The sequence below is a fragment of the Vanacampus margaritifer genome, chromosome 14 (genome assembly GCF_051991255.1).
Source record: "Vanacampus margaritifer isolate UIUO_Vmar chromosome 14, RoL_Vmar_1.0, whole genome shotgun sequence".
NCBI lineage: Eukaryota > Metazoa > Chordata > Actinopteri > Syngnathiformes > Syngnathidae > Vanacampus > Vanacampus margaritifer.
This window is the reverse complement of record NC_135445.1, coordinates 17,967,688-17,994,193: the sequence shown is the minus strand read 5'-3', so window position 1 is coordinate 17,994,193 and position 26,506 is coordinate 17,967,688. Positions and strand designations below refer to the sequence as shown.

Below are 26,506 nucleotides of genomic sequence, written 5' to 3'. Positions count from 1 at the left end.
AAAAAAATTATAATCTTGTCTACAAATCTACATATCGTACTGTGTTTTTTTTCTTTTTGAAGACAAAAAAGTTTGTGCTTTGCTGCAGTCGTCGCCAAAACTAGTCAAGGTAAAGCACAACCTTTTTTGTCTTAAAAAAGAAAAAAACACAGAAACATGAAAAATTCTTATCGACACGGTGCAAGCTCCAGGTAATGAGGGGAGTTGCCTCTGTCATTCGCGGCATTTAGCAACACGCAGATGTTTTGGAAAGTGTTTGGGAAAGACAGATGGTGACTATCAGCGACTATTTGGTACAGTATTGTGAAGATTAGCAACTATTTGCTACTCCTTTGCCACTGTTTGGAAACTTTGGGACCATTTGCCAACTCTTGGAGTAGCAGGCGAATCTATGGAAATTTTCATTTCTACATATACTGTAAATTGTATACCCCACAAGCAGAGAAACAAACAGCCAACGCTTTCAATTTAGGCAATATTGTATAGTATATATCATATTCCTAGGATGAGTGAAAGGTGCCATACTTTGCATGTTCTTGACTTTCTTCATGTAGTTGTTTGTCCTTGCACTCACTGTGAGGTTTTCAAGATGAGCATGTGTCAGTGGGTTTCTGTTCCCTATTGATAGTGTTTAAGGCTGTGTACACACATAAAGGCTGTTTTTGTCCCGGATGTTGTCCTTTCCTACTCAAGGACATCAAACACCCAATAACAATACATTACATAAAATGTTCCTATAAGATTAGCTTTTGGTCTGAGGTGTGTTGAGAGGGGATTTATCCCAATAATATGGTCCAAAACAGATCATGCAATCATGCAATCAATCTTAAATATTAAATGTGTTCAATATGTACTCGTGCGTTCGTGCGTGTGTGTTTGTGTGTGTGAGTGCGCGTGTGTGGTCTTGTTTTTGTTACATAGTGGGACCAACATTTCGGGAATTCACAGAGTTGTGAGGCGTGGGGGGGGGGGGTCGTGGGGGGGAGCGGGGTCGTGGGGGAAGCGGGGGCTGTGGGCCGGTGGGGATCCTGGCGGGCCTTGGGTGCCCCGTCCTGCTGCGTTGGGTTGGAGGCGCGGGCCGCGTTGGGGTGGGGGGCGCTCCTGCTCCTGGGTTTGCTCTCCGGCCGGTGGCCCCTGCGGGGCCCGGGGGTCGTCCTTTAGCGCTGCCGCGGCCTGGGGGTCCCTGAGGTGTTGCGCTTGCTCTGTCCTGTGTTGCGCTTGCTCTGTCCTGGCGGGGGTCGACGGCTCCCGTCTTTGGTGGAGATTTTCATGCACGCCAGATCCACCACACCAGCATCTATCGAAACTCAGACACAATCTTCCTCAGGTCATTGAATCGGTGGAGGCTGCTGTCTGTGGATCTCACTCCAGTTCGTCTGTCCTTCCTTCCTTTCCTCAGTCTCTCCTTTGGTCTCTTGAGGTCTCCCTGATTTGTTGAAATTTAGATGTCTCTGGGGTTGGTGAAGGACTCTGGTTGGTGGCCTGGTGGGTGGTGTCTGGTCGGTGCTGGATTTCACTTTCCTTTCTTTTCTTTGGTCCTTTCTCGGGTTTCCTGACGGCCTCACGACTCTGGCTGGAAGTGTTCGGTTTAGGGAAACGGTATGGGATTTTATTAATTTTTTTATAGGTTTTAGGTGAACTAATGAATGCACGCACGCACGCACGCACGCACACATGCACATACACATATTCACCCACATACAAAAAAATATAAATATATATATATAAAAAAAAAAAGAGAGCAATGATGATGACATGTCAAATCGGTAAAATTACCGAATGAACAATACTGAGCTCTCCAGGAAAAAATAAATAAATAAGAAAAATGGATGGATGGATGGATGGATGGATGGATGGATGGATGAATGTGTGGGGTCTGTTACAGAGAAAAAAAGTATTTTAAGATTTGAAAAATGGCTGTGTACATACCAAGCCTAAGTGTTGAATCATACAATTTCATTCCGACTATTTGTTATTTATGGATTGCATCCTTATTGTCGACTTATTTCAATAGTATTACTGTTGAACGCTCAACAGTGAAGGTTGTCCCGTGGATCCGATTGTGTTGTTCCCCAAGTGAAGAAGTGAGCTTCACTAGTTTCCTTTGTTTGATGATGCTGCAGGGTTGGCAGCAAGGTACAACAGCTCTGTCCTTGGTTTTCCTTATTCATCTGTTGTTTTTTATTTCCTGTTTGTTTGTTTTATTTCGATATTGTCCTAACTATTTAAAGTCTTACATGATTATGTAGCAAGGGGTTTAAATCTGCTAACCTGCTTGCCATTCTTTTCAAAATGTTTTTGGACATTTTGAGTCTGCTTGGGTGAGCCCTTTAGTTTCAACCACGGATGTATTGTAGCAGCTGTCGGTAGCAGCTACTGGCTCACAAAGACAACACTGGAATTATCCATGCCAGCAAACCTGAATTCCCAGCAGAGATGAAGAGCAAAAGAAAAGGCTGCAAGGCTGGTATCAAGCATTGAGAGACATAGAGAGGGAGAGACAGACAGACAGAGAGAAAAACATGTCTGCCAACTATTAGCATGGGAAATGTCTGCTGTCTGTTAAATAAAATGGACGAACTATCGGCATTGATCAAGCTGCAGCTGGAGTACACAGAAAGCACTTTCATATGCTTTGTCAAGACATGGCTGGACCAGGTCAGGCCAGACACTATTGTCACCATGGAGTGTTTCTCACTTGACCGTGCAACTGCAAACAAGCAGAGTGGCAAGAAGAAAGGTGTGTGTGTGTTTTTAACAACAGGTGGTGTAACCCTGGGAAAATCATTGTTAAAGAGCAGCTCGGCAGCACGGACACAGCTTCAGGCAGACAGCGCCCGGCCATACTGGGTGCCTTGAGAGTTTTCACGTGTCATTGTCATGGTGGTGTTTAGTAAATCCTTCCCTTCACCAGTGCTGCTACTGCATTTGAATGCATCCACAACACCGTGTCTACACTGCAGACAAGGCACTCAAAGGCACTCATCATCATACTGTATCTTGGCTCTTCAATCATGTCTCTATCTCTGCCACTCTCCTCAACTTTACACAGTATGTGGACTTCCACTTCAAAAATAAAATAGAAAACCGGACTTAATGTATGATGTCAGAGATGCATATATGTGCACTCCGCGCTCCCCTCTTGGATGTTCTGATCAAAACATTGTCTCTCTACAAACAACAGACATACAGAATGTTGCAGTAAGAGCCACTACATAAGAAGACCATCAAGATCTGGACGGAGGAAAATTATGAGCAACAAAGGGACTTTTTTAACACCATTAACTGGGACCAACATTTCAACTCACACGAGAGTGAGATTGAGAGTAGGGCTGTGCAATTAATCGGAATTAATTTACGATTTGGATTATTACATGCCACGATTGCAAAATTGGCATAATCATAAGCACACGATTGTTATTAATAAGGTTGAAACCAGTCCTTGTGATTTCTGCCTCGAATACCCGCTGTTTATGGCACTTGACTACGACTAGTCAAACCAACGGCAGTATGCATGACAGTAGGCTACATGGCACTAACGCGGTGAGAAAACCAACTTCAAAATAAACCTTACCTTACCAAATATGGAGATCTATGCCTTGAAATGCTTTTATTTTGAAGTTGATCCCAGTAGCGTGTCTTGGTAAGCACAGACGTAACTTGTCTTCAGGTTTGCCGCATTTATATCACAGTCACAAACTGGGCTATCTACCTCAACAACACAACTTCATCCTGAAATTCACTTCAATAGCCAGTTAGGGCACTAACCAGCTGTTGCCAACGTAAGGATAAGTGGTTCGGAAAATGGTGGATGAATGGACTCTGCACACTTTGATGCTGACAGCTTGGCTAAGTTGCCAGTCCTACTGATCACTTATTAACAAACCAGACTTACTCAAATGTGGTGTTTTAGCCAACAAATTTGTTACTGTGATTCTACCGTCATTTAGTGTAAGAGACCAAAATCTATGAGAGATTTGTCTAAAATCCCACAAATGTTTCAGAGAGGAAAATAGTGTGCTGCTTAGCACAGTTTAAATTTAAGTACACAAAAAAAAAGTTGATTATCTAAAAATGAAAACTGAAGGGACTGAACAGGGAGTCTTTCGATTTCTCAGATGAAAAGAAAAAAATATGAGGAAGGTTGCATGGCCTGGACAAAACCCACACTATCTAAAATTCAGCTTCCCAATGTACCCACCTCTCAAGAACCCCTGAAATAACCAAGGAGGTGATGGAGTGTGGTCCGCTGTAGTCAGAACACACTCTCCGATCCCTATTCTTAAAAAGGGGAGCACCACCCTGGTCTGCCAATCCAGCGGCGCTGTCCCTGATGCCCATGTGATGCTGTTGAAGTGTGCCCACCAGGACAGCCTAGCAACAACCAGAAGCTTTAAGAACTCGATAAGGATCTGATTCACCCTCTGGGCCCTGCCTTTGTGGAGCTTTTTTGCCACCTTGGCCTCAGACTCTCCAGATTATGCTTCCTCGTGGGAAGGTGTGTCAGTGGAATTAAAGAGGTGTTATCACCACCGACTCACAATGTCACTCACATCACTTTAGTCTTACCCAGGTGAACCCATACAGGTCAGTCATGCTGAGAGGACATTTCAGGGGACCTCAGAAAGTGGGTAGTGACAGCACATCTGTCTAGGAAAGCTATAAAGTCAATTAAAAATGTTTAGCTTCATCATTCCACTGTGAAGCAGATCATCTAAAAAATACTACAATCCAGCCTAGGATCGGATGACCTTTTAAAATATCAGCAAGACCCACAAGACAAATGATAATTCAAGTGAAAGCCAACCTGTGCATCACGTCAAGGGATTTACAGACCTCTTTTGATGCATCTGGACACGTGCATGCTTCAACAATCAGAAGAAAAGTTAATCGACAAGGCTTTCATGGAAGGCTTGCTAGGTAGAAGCCTCTACTCACAAAAAAGATCCAAGCTGCCCATCTCAACTTTGCCAGAGAGTAGCTGGACAAACTTGAAGCTTTTTGGAAGTCCCTTCTATGGACAGATGAGTCCAAAATGGAACTGTTTGGTCACAACTAAAACAGTCATGTTTGGTGAAAAGTCAATACTGCATACCAGCAAAAGAACCTTCTCCCTACGGTGAAGCAAGGTGGTGAGAACGTTCACAAGTTCTGGGCTGGCTTTTCATCCTCAGGACCTGGACCACTCCACATAGTCCAGGGAATCATAAATTCAGAGCAATATTGTGAAATCCTGGCTCATTACCTGAAGCCGTTCTTTGTGAAGTTACAGCCTGGTAGAAGATTGATCGTGCAACATGACAATAATCCAAAGCATTCCAGCAATACAACCAAGGAATGTCTGAAGAACAACAAGATTCATGTTCTGGATTTGCCCAGTTAAAATCCTGAATTCAATTCTTTCAAAATACTGTGACGGGACCTGAAGCGGGCAGTTTATGCTAGACGCCCATCCAACCTCTCTCAATTGGCTGCATTTTGCAAGGAAGAGTGGCAAAAATCCCCAAAGTAGATGTGAAAAACTGATAAGTCACTAAAGAAAGTGTTTTGGATAAAGTTCTCATTGCATAAGGAGGTGCAATGTCTGATTAAGTGAGAGGTTCACATACTTTTGCACCCATGAAATCAACAACTTTTGCTCAATAATGTATGACAATATTATCTTTTTTTTTTTGTTCAAGTCCATTATTTTCAATGTCAGCATTGTAGATTGGGGTATGACTAAACATTTAATAAGGTTATTAGCCTAATCCATCCATCCATCTTCTTAACCACTTAGTCCTCACAAGGGTTGCGGGGGGCGCTGGAGCCTATCCCAGCTGGCTTCAGGCAGTAGGCGGGGTACAACTGGTTGCCAGCCAATCGCAGGGCACACAGAGACAAACAACCATCCACACTCACAATCACACCTATAGACAATTTGTAGTGTTCAATTAACCTGCCATGCATGTCTTTGGAATGTGGGAGGAAACCGGAGTACTCGGAGGAAAACCCATGCAAGCACAGGGAGAACATGCAAACTCCACCCAGGAAGGCCAAAGCCCGGACTCGATCTCACGTCCTCTGCACTGGGAGGCGGACGTGCTAACCACCGTGCCGCCCCAGTGGCTTAATATATTATTTAATTTTCTTAAAAAATTGTTTTTTTAGTATTTAATTATTGAGGATTATTGCTTTATTAATTTGCTTATTTTAATTACAACACTTGGTGAATGACTTAAAAAACAGGAATTTATAAATAAATATTCTGCTTCTGTTGTTATTACAGTAATTTAGTCTCCATAGGTACGACTTGTTGTGCACTGTCTAATGATATTCATTCCAGCATCCTTTCAATTTCCCACCTGACATTTCATCTATCCGCATTCGCTCATATATTTTTGCCCCCCCCCCCCCCCCCCCCCCTTTTGCAGGAAAAGAGCAAGCCACAGCGCCAGTAAGAGGAAGGGCAGCCAGAAGGAGCTACGACCTCCTGACCTCTGGATCCATCACGAGGAGATGGAGATGAAGAACATTGAGAAAGCTCCCAGTGTGGCCCCATCTGGGCACGATTCTCCCATCCAATCTTGCCAGGATCTTCCGCAGGTTGCCCACAGCCAATCAGAGAGCCAGATGGGCAGCAAGAGTAGCCACACAGGTGCAGGTTACATGTGTATTACATTTTGCACTTCTCATAATCTTAGCTAATATGATTAAAACACAGGAAACCAAAATATAGCATTTTGAATTTAAAGCCAGTTTAATCTTTTGTCATCCTGTATCAGTTTTGACACGAAGCATGATTAAATATAATAAAATATTTTCTCAGAGAGGGTTCGTAAGTCAAACCACAAATTTAAAGAGACAGTGTGTAGCATTTTGTAAGCAATGTATACATTATAAACATTGTCCAATTAGATAAATAAATAATAAGCAGACATATAAAACATATAGAAAATGTCCTCTGTTGACTAAAGGTTTGCAAAATGGCTGTAAGAAAAAAATGCATTATATATATATTTTATACAACTGAAAACAAAGGATGCAAAATATAAATGTATATTTAAAAAACAACTACAACATTATAAGTATTAGTAAAAAGGAATACTATAAGAACAAATTAAATGATAATAAGAATAATATGGAAAGAAATATGGAAAATATTAAAGGACTTTTAAGAGATGGCACTAAACATTATAGTTCACCCAAATATTTTTTAGTAAATAACACAGAAAACTATAATATGGAGGGGTTTGCAGATGGGTTCAACAAATTATTTGTAAATGTAGGCCCTGATCTGGCAAAAAAATATTCCAGATCCAGACTCGCAACAATCTGTAGAACATGAGTGCATTGGTGAAGAGAAATCTGAAACCCAATGATCCTCAAGGATGTGGAGGAAAAAAACGATTCTGGAGGTTGTTGAAAAAAACAAAAACATCAACTGATTATAACAATATTGGCATGACACTGCTTAAATGGGTAATCAATGGGATTTCCGAACCATTAACCTATATAAGTAATTTATCATTCCAGATTGGTACATTCCCAAACCACATGAAAATTGCTAAAGTAATTCCTTTGTACAAAACTGGCAGCAAATATAATTTTGCAAGCTATAGACCCTTTTCACAGCATCCGCAATTCTCAAAAATATTAAAAAGACTGTTCAACAAAATTTTTGATTATTTTTTTAGTAAAGTACAATTTATTATGAAAAAGTCAATAGTCAGTATGGATTTAGGGGTAATAGATGAGCAGCACATGCATTAATAGAATCAATTGAAACAATAACAAATGCAAGGGCCAATAAAAACATGCAATTGGTATTCAATTCATTGACTTAACTTCTTCATTGACTTAAAGAAAAGACACCGTTAATTGTGACATTATTAACTAAGTTATATAAAATTGCTATCATAGGCATTTTTGGGGAGTGGATTAAAAGTTATTAGGCTATGTGGAAGCAATTTGCACTGATTGGCAATCACTGCTCATTATTCTTGAACATTACTTGTCGTGTCCCCCAGGGGACAGTATGGGGGCCCAAATTATGTATTATACAGTATACATCAATGATGTTTGTAATGTGCCAGAGGCAATGAAAGTGTTACTTTTTGCAGATGACACAAGCATTTTTTGTTCAGGTGATGATCTAAGTCAATTACACCAAACAATACACAAGGAATTGAACATCCTCAAAATGTGGTTTGATTTTAATAAATTATCATTAAATGTGTACAGGACAAGAAAATAACTATGATGTTATTTGGAAATCATATAACAGACATTCACATGCATATGAAAATAAATGAGGCTGAAATTGGAAGGGTGCAGGAAATTAAATTTCTCTGAGTCATAATTGATGAGCAAATTAACTGGAAGTCACCTATTTGGCATGACCAATATAAATTAGCAAAAAATATTGCCATCATTAGCAAGGCCAAGGATAGGCTAGATTACATTTCACTCCACACACTGTTCCCTAGTTTTACCCTATTTACAATATTGTGACAAGAATTCATTAAGTCATTGAACGTCTATAAAAAAAAAGACCCAAATCTTATCCATTAAATCACAAAAAAACAAAAGAAGAAAGTAGCAGGAACCCGGTGCGGTAACATTAAAACACCTGCGGCTTACAGTCCGGTGCGGCTTATATGTGTAACAAACTCGAGTATTGCTCAGTTTTAGCTAGCGCGTCTTAGTCAGGTGTGCCTTATAGTCCAGAAATTACTATATATACACCATGTTCATGTCATTAGTAGAATAAGAATAGTTTTTTGGTCCATGTACTTTTCGGCCATTTGTATGAATATTGTCATGACCGGCAACTCGCGTCCTGCCGTGAATCGTGTGAAAACTAAAAGGACAAATTAATAAAAGAGGTTTTTTTTAAATCATAGAAGAAGACACACTGTCCCTTTAAGGTCAACATACTTTCATTTTGTGTCCAAAACAACACTTTAAAGAAAAATAAAGTAAGCTTTTTTAACATTACAGGAGCGGATGGTGATGAAGCGTCAAGCTGTATTTCTACACTGGAAAGATCCTTGGCTGCCAGGAGAGGAACACGCGGCAAAATGATGATTCCTATGGATTCACAACCAAGCAACACACGTATGTACTGTATTTGTATATATATAACTTAATTTTGAGCTCATATACTAATTGTTACCAGAGATATGTAACATGGTGAGCCACTCAGATAGCTGGAAAGCAGTGAAGACCCAAACTCTCATATGACATAGCAACACAAGGGCAGGAATGAAAATGACCATAAGTCACAATTAACAAAATAAATCACTTGACCCCTTCAGATGCCCTATGAGGCTAAATCATTGTTTCATCATCTAATATTGTAATGTATTATGTAATGAAAATGTGTATCATCAACACTTTATTAACACAAGCCAAAATATTAAGTACATCTGCACTTTCAAATGAGATCCAATTCAGTAGTTGCATGAAATATTCTGCCTTTGCTATGATATTTCTTGTCAATAGGTGACAATGTACGAGAGATTGTGGTGTAAAATGACAAATGGTATAGATGTACAAATATTACCATGGCCCCAGACGAACACAATGTACCCCACTATTTGTCAATTTCATTTTCCATTGGTTCCACTGGTAGGTAATTATTTTTTTAATTTGTATTTTTATGACTTATGGCTGTTTCATGTGTTATTATTTTGTGAATACTGAGAGTAGAGGAGACGCCATGAGATGACGTCATATGAGAGTGTCTCTCTGCCACAAGACACTTGGCTGACTTTCAACAAAAAGGATCATGGACAGATTGCTGAAGGAGCTTTCGTGGTTTGGAATAACTCTGGTCACAATTGTGTCAGCATTGACCGCATACCAAGCCATCCTGTAAAGGATGGCAAAGAAGATTGTTTATGTTAAGAATACTGCAGGAGATAAGGAGATCACCACATCGTTCTCCGTCTGTATGGAAACGCAAGCATGTAAAAGGCTTTTGGGAAGTGGATGTTCAGGAGCATTTTACAGACGAACTCTGGCTGAAACATTTCAGCATGACAGGAGCCATGTTTTACCCGGTCAAAAGGTATCTGGTCCTGTCATTGTATATTTGCAAAACCTGTTTCCATAGCCAAAATTGACATTTTCCTTTTATCGATACGGCCCAGCCCCTCCAAGCATAAAAACATTTTTGAAAATGTTATGCCATTTTTCTGATTTCTAGCATTTTAAATCAGGTTTATTTTCACATTTCTTAAAAAATTCTAATAAAAATGTGTAGACGGAAACCCATCTAGTAAAACCGTATCTCTATCTGGCATGTAATTTTATTCATGGGGGAATGCCCTAATCTTCTCTGTTATTACCATTATATGTGTATTCAATATGAGCATTATAAGACGTTATATCTTTCTTCCTTAAAAACTCAAGTACGTGTATCTAGTCTATGCTGTCTGAGGAGCATACCAATAGTGTCACCTAGCTGCAACATCGCATGACAATATTGTTGACATGAGCCTTCAGGCCAATCATTATGCATATTCTGAATCACTGCCTGCAGTTCTGCATCATCAATGCTTTCTTCACTTATTTGTTCTGACTTTGTGCCTGGCAAGGTATCTTGGACCATGTTAACATGAGTCTCATCTTCAGCTTGAGAACTAACAGAAATCAACATTGGCAGTAAGGAAATGGCATTTACAGTATGTGTACGCCTTTTGGTCTGTCCAAAGCTGCTGTTTTCGAAGACAATTTTGAAATGTATTCAGCCGCGCCCATGACGCTGATAGGTGAGGCTGTCAGTTTTGCTTTATCTTGTACAACATTTCATTCCCAAGGATAAGCGGTATGGATGGATGGGTGTTTTCCTGTTATTTCCTGTCACAGAGCTCTTAAATTGTATTATGCATTCACCGGTGAGTGTGAGCAAAACACACACACCTCCACACAGACCCCCCAAGTCTGGTTATGGACTTGTTCACAGTTAATGCATGTTAATTCTAATCATGTTAACAGTTCCCAAATTGGTATACGGTATATATAACATACTTTCACCTCCTTATATTACTCAGCACTATAAAATTTTGCTTTAGACACCTGTTGACATGATTTACTTGTCTGAATCTTTTCTTGCGAGCTCATTTCTTACACCTATTTACCAAGTTTCATTCTCCTTGGAGCAGATGATCCATTTCTGATCTCTCTTTGAGGATTGTTTGCCGCCTCACTCTGGGCTGAAAAATTCCACTTGTAATTGTGTTGCTCCCACTCTCACTTTGTATTTGCAAGCATTCCTCTCCTCCCGTATCAAATTTTCATCCCCACCATCTTGTTTTGCTGCTGTAGTTCAATGCTGTTTTAAGAAATGCATTTGTGTTATCTCAGCAATCAGGTTGTCAGGTCAAGCAGGCCCCATGTTGTTATTTTTGGAGTGTGTGAGTCAGTGGGTGACTTGTTTAGTTTTTGCAACGTGACATGCCATACTGGCTGTTCATATAAGCCTGTGATATGTGGGTCACCCAGACACAGGAAACCCTTAAGGCTTCCCGCACACGGACCTGTCCTCAACCTCCCCTCCTCTTGCTCATATTGTCATTCCATTAGTATTTTGTTCTCAAAACTAAACTTCTGTTAGGGCGATTTCCATTTGATGATCTCTGTATTCTCATTAAGTTGAGATTATGTGGCTTTGTCTCATTTTAAGGCTTGGAAGCAATTTGTCATTTAAAGTAGTGATTACACAATATAGGTAGTACTGTATCTGGTCATTTGGTCCAGTACTTTTGCCACTTTTCATCTTTCTTAGAACCTCCACCTCATGTCTACACCTGATATTCAGATTTTTCTGTCATTTTTTCTCCATACTTCACTGATAAAGTTTTTCATTTACTGAGATCAGATTGTTCCACACCATTTATTATTTATTTCATATTTGCTTCCACCACTATAGATAATTTTATATTTGTCACTGTTTATAGTCCTTAGCATTACTTTCTTCTCCATTTGTGCTCATTTCCATATACAACACTGATGGTTTCACCATTTTAACCCTATAAAGCCTGAATCATGAAATACATGAGAGAAAATTCAGATTTTTTTTGTGTAAATAGAGTATTTATTGGTCCTTTTGAACTTTTTTTTAAATCAACTTCCCCATATGACTTTAGATTTGTGTCATATTTGATACATCCGGTCACAATGCTTTAAATTTGTACATTCATAACTTGTCAAAAATATAATAATAGACATACTAAACATATTAGTATTTCCAAAAATCAGAAAGAACATTTCCCACTATTAATAAGTATAGGTGTCTCTACTTTTTCAATTGGGGCGATCTTGCAAGGTCGCTGGAAAAGCCATCAGATGGGTAATACTGTCCTCTAATGGATTATCTGTGCAATGCATGTGTCAGATCATATACGTCAGGGTTTTAATAGGGGAAAACATTTGAAAAATCATGAAATAGAGGGCTCAAAATGTCTTGTATTTAATATGATATGTTTGCCGTTACAGGGTTAAAAGCCAATGCTAAAATGTCAAATACTTAACTGCAGAATGAAGTAGCTGTAAATTATAAGAGATTTTATATGGTAATTTACCATATATGGTCATTTTTGGAAGTAGTCCATTCAGAGCCAGGACAGATTTATGTAATGTATGTCTGCCTGGTCTGAATCAACACCATACGATTTTCTATTTCAACTGTATTTTTGCAACATAAAATAACTGCTTATTGTTTGCATTTACTCAGTTATAATCAATTGTAAAGACAACAGTGAATTCTGTAGGTGGAGACCAAAAAGTCTGAGTTGATACATTTGAACTTAAAGTCTGTCTGTGCCTGTATGTATCTTTAGATTCCATGATGCTCTCACACTTTGTCATCCATGTTAAACTCTTTAACCTTTCAATCTCCCTTTCTGGCTGTCACTCACACATACAAACGCACAAATCTCCATTAACCTGCAGCTGCCCCACTGCCTCATTCTGATCAATAATTTCAGTCAATAACAGTATTGATGACCCTTGCTCATCTGTGGTCATCTTGCTGCTGTAATCAAACTCTGCTATGCTTAAAGTGATCACAACACCCCACACAATACACGGACATGCACACAAATTGAACCACGCACACACAAACACGCACTAATCTCTTTAAAGATGCTGATCACAGCCTTGCTGCATTCAAATAATCAACAATTTCCAATCAATACACGTATTGATCAGAGTTTAGTGGAATCAGACCTGGAGGCCAATAAACATCCTCATTGCTTGTTCTCTACAGTGTATTTGCAAAAGCTGATCCTTTCAAGATTTTGAAACTTTGTTTTTTAAATATTGTTTTCTCAATACATTGTGTTGATCCAGTTGCAGATGGCAACCGACATGTCTTCATTCTACATTAAAATTGAATTAAACTTAAATCAAATGACACTTTTCATGCATATTTTTTTTTTTTTAAGATCATATTATAGATTAACTTCTAAAATTGTGTCAACGTGGAAATACAGAAACAGTACCTGTCCATACTTTCTGTACTTTGAATGCAGCAAGGCCTTTTTTCATTCTGACTGCTGTAGTAGCTGTAAACGGTAGACCTTTGTGTACAACACATCAAACCTTGCTGATATCTTGCATTATGGATGGATGGAATAAGTTGTAGAAATATTCTCCAGAAATCTATTTAAACGTCTTTGTTTCATTCTAACCCTAACCCTAACCCTAACCCCTGTTGTAGTTGGCAATGGTAGACCTTTATTTATTACAGAATGAGAAAAAAATACTCAGAATGACAAAAGTGTGGTATTGATTTTATTTTGTTTTTTGTTGAATAATTCTGACTATTCTTAAAACTTTTGGTAAAAAGTGTTTTGTTGTGTTGTGTGGGACCTCCTGCATTAGTTATCAGCTTTGTGCTTCACACAATCTGATGGGATTTTTCTATAAGCTTGAATAAAACGTGCTGCGACTAAAATGTTTCTTCAAATTTGATGTGGAGTTTTTGATGCCAGATAACTCTATGCCACCAGCACAGAGTGTGCAATGAATCTTAATAGTTTGTATCTTTAGCTGACACAAACTCAAAAATAATGACTGTGACCTGAGTTCCCCACATGCTCAACACGTGACTTGGCGCATAAGTGACATCTTGACCTGACACAGAAGAAGAAAGCTTACATACTCAGAGGTCACCAGTCTATTTGAACTGGGAGCTATATCTTTGGTACTGCTCAATTTGAAGGTCTTTTAGATTGATAAACACTGATGACCGCTCGCTGTCATTCATTTTGTGTTGATTTGTGTGTGTGTGTTGATCAGGGGCATATATGACAAGTTTTTACTTCCTTCTGTCCCCTTTCAATTGTTGTATTTTAAAGAGTGAAATCATTTTTGAATTGGAAAAAAAAAAAGAAAAAAATGCTCAAATTATGTTCATTTGTTATTATTAATAACTCATGATATATAAAGACACATATACATACTACAAAGTACTTACCTTTTTACTAAGGAAAATGCCAAAAACACTTTGTGACTTTGATAAGTAATTTGAATCTGATTCCTGGTCTGGAAAGATTAACATGTTAGATTACTCACTATCAAAAAACAAAAGTGTGCATATTAGAGTATTAATGCATTATTGGCATCACTAATAACAATAGTAATACATTTGACCAAAGTTTATAGTTATTTTAAGTGCAACAGACTTTTTTTCGTTTCATTAAATTTGTGCATTACTCATTTTAATTTATGGTCATAATCCCGAACATCTATGTTGTGTGTAAAAACGTCAAATTCCTTCTTTTGTCTGATTAGCATCACTTAGCAGCACATCACATTCGCTGAACCTTTTTGGACTGGATGAGACATTCTGCATCTTTTTATATCTGTGTTATTTGTACTGACCACTGCCTTTTTCTTTTTCAGCGGTGGTCAGTGCCATTCCAGTGCCATCTCTAGATTCCTCTCAGTATCCTGGTATACTTCCTTCCCCATCATGCAGCTTCACCCACACCAAATTCAGTTTAAGACCGATGCCTTTCCCCAGCCTGACTGTGGACAGAGGATACACACAAGGTAAAACCACAAATGGTCATAAAACTGTAACCCTTTTTACAAACAAAGTTTATTTTTATTTTTTTATTTTTTTTATTTTAAATCTTTGAATATGCTGAATCTGCTGGTGCTGAACCGTGAGTACAGTATGTCAGGGTGAGTATGTTTTTTGTTTTGTTTTTCTCCACAGTTAATACACTTTTGAACCAAAATAAACTCTGTTTTTATAGAATAAGAGTTGTCGTAGCTGTAGTCGTCCTAACCTTTCTCTCCTACTCCATCATGATCAAAGTAAGAGCAATAATATACTGGACATTTATGTTTATTTAGTGTCAATGTTTCATTATATTAGTATTTCACTTGCCCCCCCCCCCCCCCTATATTTCACTAAATGTATTTACAACCACACACTAATAAAAATAAATAAATAAGTATAGCATAGTTTTGAGGCTGGAAAAGATTAATTGCAGTGACCTTCATTTCAACAGGAAACATTACCTCAGTTTACCAACATTTCGGGTTACAAAAAGGATCAGAGAATTAAGTTCATAACCAGAGGTTCCACTGTATTTTTGGTATTTCATAAATACATTTAAAAGTCATAACTTTGGTATGCATATCTATAGTATTGGTTTTGAGGGAATGGCTATAAAACGTGTGGCTCCTGTAGTCATCAAAATTGCCTATCTCTGATTTAGTGTGTTATTATTGTTTACTGCACGAGCATTTGGGAACAGAAGGTTGTATAATGTGTAAAAAACACTTGAAATCATGCTGAATGAATGAATCATTACACTGTAAAAAAATATATATATAGCATTGGTGATTGTATGATAAAGATGGTGGTTGTGATCGTCTCACCAGCAGCCAAATTTTAGCACGAGGAGTGTTTCTTTTGTAATTAATTCTCAAGCTGACAGTACAAACGACCGTGCAAATGCATAGTCGTAGATGACCACAATGTATCTTACAGGATATCTTCATTTTCAAATTACATTTTAGATTGGTCTTTGACATAAAAGAAAAAATAATCTATGTTAGATTTAGAAATTGAAGAGTAAAATGTACGTTTATGGCCAGTGTTGATTTCAGGTACCGTGCCAAAGTGTAAATGTTACAGATAAAATTGTCTGTATTTGTGTATTACAAAATGTTTAACTCCATCATAAAACAATTGTATGGAAAATCTTATAAATAGAGAATTGACTGGTTGTGTGTGATCTCCGGTCTTCCTCCTATCATGCTTCTTGTCTTATTGGAGACAACTTTACCGTAGAGCTAAACGACGCAGTAGGGAGCAGTAATTCAATAATTGCCTAATTTCTTGTCAGCTTGTATCAATGACTTGAAGACAGCTGAGAAACAATAAGAAGCCTCAGAGTCATTCAATTAGCTGACACCCTGGGAGGACTGATCACTGGCAACAAAATGCAGTTACAACTAACTGTCAAGGGGAACGCAAAACGATACTTGAGCCTTCTGTCTATCACACCTTGTATGACATTGTAAAAAGCCCCAGGCTGTGGGTGCTTTATTGTGCAAGATATCACAAGCCGTTGAAAAAGTATAATTTCAGACTTCTGACTTTAGCTGGCTAATATCTACTGTACGTGGTGTACGGGTGAATAAAACTGTACAGTGTATGGATCCACTAAGTACCACTCACAATTTGCGTATGAGCTTTCTCAGCCATCTCTTATTACTTTCTTTATACTGTCGTCTTAATGATGGTGATGACTACTCACAATCGTTGAATACAATTTAAAATGAAATTACTTACATTTCTGTCTAATTTAACCAACATTTAATTAAGTTAAATGCATTGGGAGAAATTTGCCTGGGGTCGGTGTAATGTGTAGTCCACAGACATTATGTATATTTGATTAATTTCTTTACTTGCGGTAAGATCTGCTGAAAATAGACATAATGAATAATTCTAATCTTTTTAACCTCCACATTTTTTCCATGTAGTAATTAGTTTTACTCCACCCACCCATCAATTTTCTGCACCACTTAATACTCTAAGCTGGAGTTCATCCCATTTGTGTTTGATGAAGAGACAGACAAGCATTCATTCATGTCAGTGAATGAAAAATACAATGTTTTTATCTATTTATTCATATTAAAAGTTCATATTACAATATACAACATTACCAGAAATAAAAGACAAAATATTTAATAAAACACATAGACTACATTTACATGCAGGCAATAACAGGTTGGATTGGACCATTTTGCTGTTGACTAGCCTACTAAATATAACATTCATTTTATAAACTTATATTGTTCTAAAATATTTACATAATTTCATAACTATTTAATATTATTTACAAGGGTTTTGGCATGGGTGCTACCCTTGAAAATTATTTTGAAATCTCACGTACACCCTGGAGCGCGTTAGCAGGAATGATTGAGAGCCCTCGGCCTCATTTGCCTCGATAAAGGTGCTCATCCTCCCGCCTGGCTTTTCTTCCTATCTCCCATTCACACACCGTTCACAGACTGATTTGTTCAGGAACTTGGAAATAACAGCACTCAGCGTTAACAGAACAATATATTTTCACCACAACACCTCAACAGTACGCTCCAACAATAAAACACACATAAATAACCCAGTTTGTTACAAATACTGTATAAATAAAGTATAATATTACTAGTCGACAATCTGTAATAAATTTCACAGTAAGGTACAAGTTTTCCAAATTAAACCTGGCACAAATGCGTTGCTAGCTACGTCAGGCTGAATTTATCTACAGTTATGTTTTTAGCATTTTAGACCTGTTGCTATCCCCATACTAAAAAAAACACTAAACCCCATAGTACAGGTACTTTATATTTTTAGCCAATACAATACTCGAGAGAAAGATCGAAGCTTTAGTAAAGTGTGGGTGCCAGTCATGTGATTTATAAGCTATCGTATTTTTCCCCCCTCTTGTTTGATAGTTAAGGCCATTCTATTCTCTTAGCATGTTACTATTTTGACAAAATTATGACATTTATTATAAAGTCTTATTAAAGAAATTGGAAGTGTAATTATCAACTTTTAAAAAAAAGTGACTAAAACTAGACTAAACCCTTTTTGAGTTTTTGTTGACTAAAATGGAGCATTCACGCGTCATGCATAACCCAACCTTAACCAGAAATAGACTCGGTAAGGTCCATGCAGGAAATCAAAGTACCTCCACGGGTGGATGATGTAAAGTTGTCCAGGCCAATCACATATGACCGCTGTGAAGTGGGCCTTTACCCCAATCGTTATCCCCAATCCGTGTGTGACCCTAACCCTGCATACCTGTGCGTGGCCGAATGAGGTGTTTTTAAAACTATAATAAAGATGCTGATAATGATGTCTTCAATTAATTGATTTCTAAGATTCAGAAGATTCAATGCATGCTGTTGTCATATTTATGAATGAAATACGATGACATCCACCACCATACTGTACATATCAGTGGAGCACAAAGCATTACACACCACCTGCACCACAACTTAGAACTACATCCAGTCCAGTCTTGGCAATCTGTCTCTTCTCATCCAGTCCAGTCTTGGCAATCAGTCTCCTCTCGTCCAGTCCAGTCTCGGCGATCAGTATCCTCTCACCCAGTCCAGTCTTGGCGACCAGTCTCCTCTCACCCAGTTCAGTCTTGGCGACCAGTCTCCTCTCACCCAGTCCTGTCTTGGCGACCCATCTACTCCCGCCCAGTCTAGTCTTGGCAACCCGTCTATTCCCGCCCTGCCCAGTTTTGATGACCCGTCTACTCTCACCCTGCCCCGTCTTGGCGACCCATCTACTCTCGCCCTGCCCTGTCTTGGCAACCCGTCTACTCTCGCCCAGTCTAGTCATGTCACGTCCAGTCTTCGTCCACTCACCTGTCTCTACTTGTTTTAATAAAGTTCCTCACATAACTCTCCATTCGCGTCTCCCTGCTGTTTCTCCCCGCATTTGGGTCCACCCTCTCCCAAGCACACTTTTTCTTGACAATGTGCATGTGCCCTGTCTACGAAAATAAATCCTTACAATGTGAATTAGCCATACTAGTACAGTGGTGAGTGGAATTTTTACTTCAACACATAACCCATTTCACATGATGAAAAGTATGCAACCAGGCAGTACTATTGGCAACTGGATGACAGATCACTTGGCTCACTGCACAGTAATTGCCACTCTTCAGTGGGATTTTTGTTGTTGTTGATGGAAATAACATGTGCAGCTCATCACAAGAGGCCTCATTTATTAGTCTATAGCATTCTTACCAAAAGTGTATATGCACAAAAACAAAAATTAATCAGACCTATCAAACTCTGTATGCACACAAGTAGGAAATCGTACTTGTTAAGTCACAGTGCACAGAAATATTTGTATGTGGATCATTCTCATCCCACCGTCTTCATACCATACTCATCCATATGCTCAGTGCAAAGCTCCACACGAATATAATGCTAATCAATGCTATGTGAAGGATGACTCATGGTGACAAGCAAAACGAAAAGGAAGAAACACAATTTCTCAGAGACCAAATTCATTGAGGTAGAAGTGAGGGAAGGCATGTTATAGCCTCTGTACTAGCGCCACAATGGACATAAGAAGGTGCAGCGGGTTGTAGGAGGTCACTGCTGCAGTGAATGTGGAATGTGTCAGGGAGGAAAGTTGAAGACTTTTTAAAAAAGTGGTCTTGGCTTGAAAGTAGTTGCCAAAATAAGAATTGTGGCCCATCGATAGTGTTGCTGCAACTGGACCCAGTTGTACACGGAAATCCAAGAGCATAGCTTGAGGGAATCTAAATCAGCTTTTCACTCATTGTCATCATCGTGGGCCAGGAAATCTTTGCCCGCTCCCTCCTTATTTTTGAAAATCTTCCATCTACAACTCCTTGTAGCAGTGGTAGAAGTACCATCATGAGACATTATGCACTAATTTCAAGGCAGTAATCATACTTATATGGCAATCAGTGATTAATTCACTGTGGGCCGGTGGGGTGCCTTTGCGGGCCTGCCGTGCCCCGTCCTGCTGGGCCGTGTTGGGGCGAGGGGCGCTTCCGGCTCCTGGGTTTGCTCTCCGGACGGTGGCCCCTGCGGGGCCCGGGGGTTGTCCCTTGGCGCTGCCGTGCCCTGGGGGGCCCTGGGGGGCCGTGAGGTGTTGTGCTTGCGGTCGACGGCTCCCCTCTTTGGTGGAGGTTTTCATGCATGCCAGATCCACCACACCAGCATCTATCAAAATTCAAACACAATCTGCTTCTTCCTCTGGTCGTTGAATCGGTGGAGGCTGATGTCTGTGGATCTCACTTTGCTTCATCTATCCTTCCTTCCTTTCCTCAGTCTCTCCTTTGGTCTCTTGAGGTCTCCCTAATTTGTTGGAATTTAGATGTTTCTGGGGTTGGTGAAAGATTCTGGTTGGCACCTATTCTAAAATCAGTTGGTTAGTGAACAATGGGCGAACTTAGCGACATTAACTTGGCAAGTGCTTGTTGATATTGGGTGAAACTGAATGTGTGAAGTTTATTTTGATAGGTTACATTCTTTGCACAGAAAATTGCATGCACATATTTCTTGCCACGTTTTGTCCATAAGCAACTTTGATCAGTAAGGCCCCAGGGTGCTTGAAGTATTATTACATTAACTGGTTTCACTTATGCAAAAATGTCTGAATATATTTCCTTAGGGCAAAATTTTAATCATAGCAACACAAAGATTTTGCAAAAACAAAAACTATTGGAAGAATGCGCATCTGTTTGGGAGAAAGGGTACTTTGATGTGTTTTAAACCCTCTACAATCAAACAGAATTTTAAAATTGAACTAGGCTTTCTGACACAACACAAATGTGTCAAAATAAGTATTTTTTTGTATTCATTGCTCTCCTTATTCTCCGGTCTCTGCGTGCTATCGAGAATGTGTGTCTCATGTTAGCTCTCATTTGCTTTATGCTTTCTGTAGTTATAATGTTCTCCCTTCCTCACTCTATTCTGATCTTGGATGATGAATGCACACTCACTCAGCATGTAATTACTAATTTACTGTAACATAAATATTTGCAGCTTTTATGTCAAACCAGATCTGTGTCTCTGCATTCAATCAACATTTTTGGCTTTTGTGATGTCCTTCTGGACCATGCTGTGATTGCTCTGCTTCACACAGAACTTCCTGGAAAGCTAAAATTAGATTTTGTTTACTGGGTTACAGTTCACTCAATACAGAATAATAAAATCCTTAATAAAATATGAGAAAAACATACACAGTATGTTGCAATAATTATAGGTGACCTCTGTCAAAAAGTGAGCTGGCCTAGCTTATCTGTGACCCCAATGTAGGCAAACTGTATAAAAAAAATGGATGGTTGGGTGCTGAATTGAACAAAAATGTAAAAAATAAATAGGAAAAGTATGAAAACAGTCAGACAAGTGCAATAGTCGTTTGTAGCGTTATATTTACTAAGCTCATTTTTTCTTTGTTCCAGTACCAGTTCAGTGGTCTATTGGTAAAGCGCCTAACCTTAGACTTGGAGGTTGTGGGTTCAATCCCTGAATGGGTCATACCTAAAACAATAAAAATAGGACCCTTTACCTCCCTGCTTGACACTCAGGTGAAGTTATCCAAGCGTGAAAGAATACTAATGTATTTTAAGAAAATAGTTCTACTTATTACAGCTTGAAAAAAGTCAGCATTATTTATTTTAGTCTAAAAATACTATTTTCAAGACCGCTGTGATTGATATGGGCATAGTATGATTTTCTTATTTTTCAAAATCTTGCAGGTAAATTTAAGTAAAATGTTATTTTTCTGTTGGCAGATAATTTTGTTTATTTGAAGTAATAATTTTCTTATTTTAATAAAATTTTTTCTTAAATTTTTGACTGTCCTTTTTGCAGTGACCACAATTTTCGGCCAGGCCAATTTATCAGTTTGTTCTTGAAAACAATTTTTTGGGACCACAAAAAAAAAAGAAAAATCAATACCTGATTTTTACTAGTAGTTTGTAGATGTTAAGTAAATGTATTCATACTATTGCCAGTTTCAATTTATTAACTAGTGGGACTAGTACTAGACTAGAAAAGTATTAACACCCTCTGTGTAAGGAAAGGTGGAGATGACTAGCTTTAATTGGCTTCAAACTTCCCCGCTTCAAAGTGAAACAACTGCCTTCATGAAAGTCCAAAACTGAGGCATACTACCAAGTTTGTTGATATATTTATTACATTTATTATGTTTCTTGCTTCTGTATTTACTTCTTTTTTGTCCTTCCTCCTCTCTTACACCCCCCCCCCCCACACACACACACACACACATCTCATTTGCCTTCCTTCCAATACCTTTATTATTCATATCTGCCATTCATCTGCATGTCTTCATCTACTTCCTCCTCAGTCATATCCACAGATTCTTCCACCAATCCTCTTCTGCAGCAGCAGTCTCCACCACAACAGCCACCTCCCCTCCTTCCTGGCTCCTCTGTGAGTGCTGGGGAGCATGTTCCAAACATTGGCCCGGTTCCTGGGGCCCCTGCTGCCACTACCGCTGTTGCATCAGAGGAATCCCAGGCAGGCGCTAGTCGGACCATACCAACAGCATGTGTGCGACCAACTCACCCACTTAGGAGCTTCACAAACCCACTGCTGCCACCCCCAATGAGCACCATCGACCCCAAGGTGTACTCCTCCATGCTACCACAATCCAGTAAGTACATTTTTTTCTTCAATTTAATATGACACACACTCACTGTGGGAGGCGTGTGGTCTACATGCTGATAATAATGATTATTTGTTCAATTAATTGATCTCCACAGTGATTCAGAGGGATTTTCTCACATATTTATGGATGAATACATGAACCACAGAGTTCAGAATCTGTTTGCCTGCACTGGGTTAAATCCACTAAAATTTAGTTACGCCACCTGCACCACAAACTGCTTTTAGATTATCTTTAGTCTCTCTTCTGTCACCAAATTGTTGTGAAATTAAAGAATGCCCTTAGCCTGCCAAATTCCCAAACACAGTAAACAAAGCTTAGCCCACGAGGAAAATGAAGATATGACAGTTTCTACGCCGAGCACACGGGCCTTATGCATCATACCACAACTATATGCATGTGAGGTGCAGGTAATAATTTTGTTCCCTTGTTGACACCATCCTTACCTTCTACAGTATTGTATCTGTAACTGTGACTGAAAGCGTGTGACTTTAAAAGGTGGGGCCTGTCCTGTTGAAGAACATCTGAATCAGCTGATGAGAGTGTATAGTTGGCTGGCTGTTAACTAGGTAAAATGTTAGCCACTCAGTCTTGAGTTGCTTGGTGGCAACGGTAGGCTGTGTGTGAATAAGTGTATATTTTGTTGCCTTTGTTCAATAAGGCGAGTGAAAGTGCAACAGTGGGTTATGTTGTATCCTTGTGTGACAGTCTTCTTATATGAAGTGTGAAATGATCCTAGACTTTAGCCATTCTCCGCTTTTTATGCACTGTTTCTTCACGCTTAATGCGCTGCAGTAAGAGTCTGTGTGGAAAAATAGTCACTGTAAAATGCTGTGATTTAGTGGATAATCTGTGACATATGTAAATATGATTTTTAAAAATCTGTGATGTAGTAATGTGGCAAAAAATGAACCACAAAATAACGACCTTATTCGTATTCAGATTTTTCACTGAGGAGCATTTGGTATGATAGAAAATGAACAAATACAAATGAATAATCCAAGTTTTTCTGTGCTTCTTGCTGGTTGTCAAACTAAGCAAGTGCAGACCTACAGGCCTCTTTGTCTGCATCTTCGTGTGTAAAGGCCTAGATACACCAATCCGACGTCGGTAGTCGGACAGCATGCGCCGTCTGATCAGTGTATAAATTACTGTTGTGAAGTTGGATCGAGTTGGAATACGTCGGGGGTGGCGTTTCCAGCAAATTCGACATGTTGAATTAGAGTTGGGCGTCGGCGGCATTTGATTACTGTGATTGGCTGTTAGCTAGCGAATCAGCGCACCGGGCAAGAAGAGCAAGTGGCAACGTTGATAAACATTACTCAACTCAACTTTGTTTTTTCAGGACAGCACACGTTATATGAAAGTCCCCCATAAAAAGGAAACAATCATATTTCAGCAAGAAGATTTGCAAAGTCGTTTAAAAAGTCCTTATTGTATTTTGGAGGTCGATAAATGACACAGCATAGCACAGTGACAGTTTGATCGACTTCAAAGAAAGTGGCTTCAAAGCTGTGATCGATGTGGTAAAAAGACATCGTTTACATTTTGGATAGTTTTTTTAAATAGTCGCCGTTCCTCCACTTCGGCCCAACGTTCTCGGAGCATCCAATTAATCTGTCACGTTTGGAGTGGAGGACCCAAATGCAGGGAGGAAGGAGAACCACGGCAGGGAAGCATGTACTACTAAAGACAATTTATTTAACAAAAACACTACCAGGGGTACTGGGTGAACAAAACCAACAAAGATCTGAAAAGACCAAAAATCTAAGTAACAACAAAACACCAGTGGTGACAGCGACAATGATCCAACAAAGACTGAACAAAACCAGGGAACTAAATACAAGCCAACTGACGAGACAATGAGAGACACCTGGACAAGACACAAGTAGCAGGATGACGAGTACAGGTGCAAACAAAACCTTACAAGTCAGACAGGACACCAATCATAACAGTACCCCCTTCCCCCCTCAAGGGATGGATCCCAGACGTCCCAAACAAAAGTCAAACATGGCAGTGGGACCAGGAAGAGGGCACAGGCGAAGAGGCCAGGGGCTGCAGCGGCATGACGTGCCCTGCCGGAAACTGGAACGGGTGGCGGGCGCATCACGTGCGCCGCCGGAAACTGGGAACGGGTGGCGGGCGCAGCACGTGCGCCGCCGGAAACTGGAACGGGTGGCGGGCGCAGCACGTGCGCTGCCGGAAACTGGAACGGGTGGCGGGCGCAGCACGTGCGCCGCCGGTAACTGGAACGGGTGGCGGGCGCAACACGTGCGCCGCCGGAAACTGGAACGGGTGCCGGGCGCAGCACGTGCACCGCCGGAAACTGGAACTGAAGGCGGGCGCATCACGTGCACCGCCGGAAACGGGAACTGGTGGCGTGCGCAGCACGTGCGCCGCCGGAAAGGGAACTGGTGGCGGGCGCAGCACGTACGCCGCCGGAACGGGAACTGGAAGCAGCCACAGGACGTGCGCCGTCGGAACAGAAACTGGTACTTGCCTCTAACTCTGCTGGGTCAGTTTCTGGTTGGATCAGTCTGTCACGTTTGGAGTGGAGGACCCAAATGCAGGGAGGCAGGAGAACCACGGCAGGGAAGCATGTACTACTAAACAGGGGTACTGAGTGAACAAAACCAACAAAGATCTGAAAAGAGCAAAAATCAAAGTAACAACAAAACACCAGTGGTGACAGCGACAATGATCCAACAAAGACTAAACAAACCCAGGGAACTAAATACAAGCCAACTGACGAGACAATGAGAGACACCTGGACAAGACACAAGTGGCTGGGGGAGATGATTGGATGACACAAGGGAACAGGATGACGAGTACAGGTGCAAACAAAACCTTACAAGTCAGACAGGACACCAATCATAACATAATCACAGCCAGGCGGTAGTAATTCAATTATAGCGGTGACTCACCAGCTACAGTCCAGGTCTTTGTCAGGCAGAGGACATCTAAATTGTTGAAAAGGAAAACTCACTCAAAATAACCGTTTTGTTTGTCAATGACGATCCTTGTGGGAGCAGCAGGGGTGCATGGCCCTTCTGTCCGGCGGTCTCGCGGAAGCTCTTTCAGAAGCTGGAGGTCGGCACCGCGTCCAAAACACGGAGGGCAGCACGGCCGAAGCTTTTTGGGTGAACCAACGATTGGTAGCAGCCAGGAGTTGACAGGGTCCAGGATATGCCAAGAACAGTACATCCATGCGTTCGGGAACGAGAAGGGGACGAAGCTTGTTCCAGCGCCTGTTTTCGCTTCACCAGCTGGACGCCGTGTTTACCCTGGCGCCGCTGTCAACACTGGTATGAGCTGTTTAGGTTATTATATCCCGCCCCCGTAAAGAGGTTGCCGGTTGCCTTTAGGAATAATGACTACCGCCGCCGATGGTACGGAAGGGAATTACTTATCGCGCATGCGCTGAAGGTACGTAATAGTGTCGGTGCAATGTGTATTTATGTCATTTTTCTACGCGACGTGCCGACGTCTGAGCCGACGCTACAGCGGGTAGGCGTCGGTCACATTTGGTCGATGTCGGATTGGTGTATCTGGGCCTTAACACAGACTCAATCACTCATTTTTAACTGATCCATCTCTCCAACTGCTCATTTTCTACATTGGCAGAAGTTTACTTACTGGGTATCGATCTGCAGACATTTGCTGTAAAATATTGAAATATTACCAGCTTTTACCACAAATTAAATTATTTTATCACATACTTATTATTTATTTGTTTAAACTGCATTGCATGACTTCTGCATTGACCCTGCTCAATATTGCTTTTTCATTTGTAAAACAGTG

At 40.1% G+C, this 26,506-nt stretch overlaps 1 protein-coding gene across 3 annotated transcripts in view; it reads left to right on the top strand.

Moving 5' to 3' along the window:
- dcc (DCC netrin 1 receptor) overlaps positions 1–26,506 on the top strand; it is a 360,471-nt gene that overhangs the window by 298,639 nt on the left and 35,326 nt on the right. For all 3 annotated transcript variants that reach the window (XR_013296680.1, XM_077586110.1, XM_077586111.1), the window contains exons 24-27: positions 6,414–6,637; positions 8,983–9,099; positions 14,896–15,045; positions 22,385–22,693. Coding sequence is in view for 2 of the 3 variants with exons in the window: in XM_077586110.1 (XP_077442236.1) it covers positions 6,414–6,637; positions 8,983–9,099; positions 14,896–15,045; positions 22,385–22,693 (800 nt within the window). In the remaining variant the exon portion in view is untranslated. The remainder of the gene's footprint in view (positions 1–6,413; positions 6,638–8,982; positions 9,100–14,895; positions 15,046–22,384; positions 22,694–26,506) is intronic.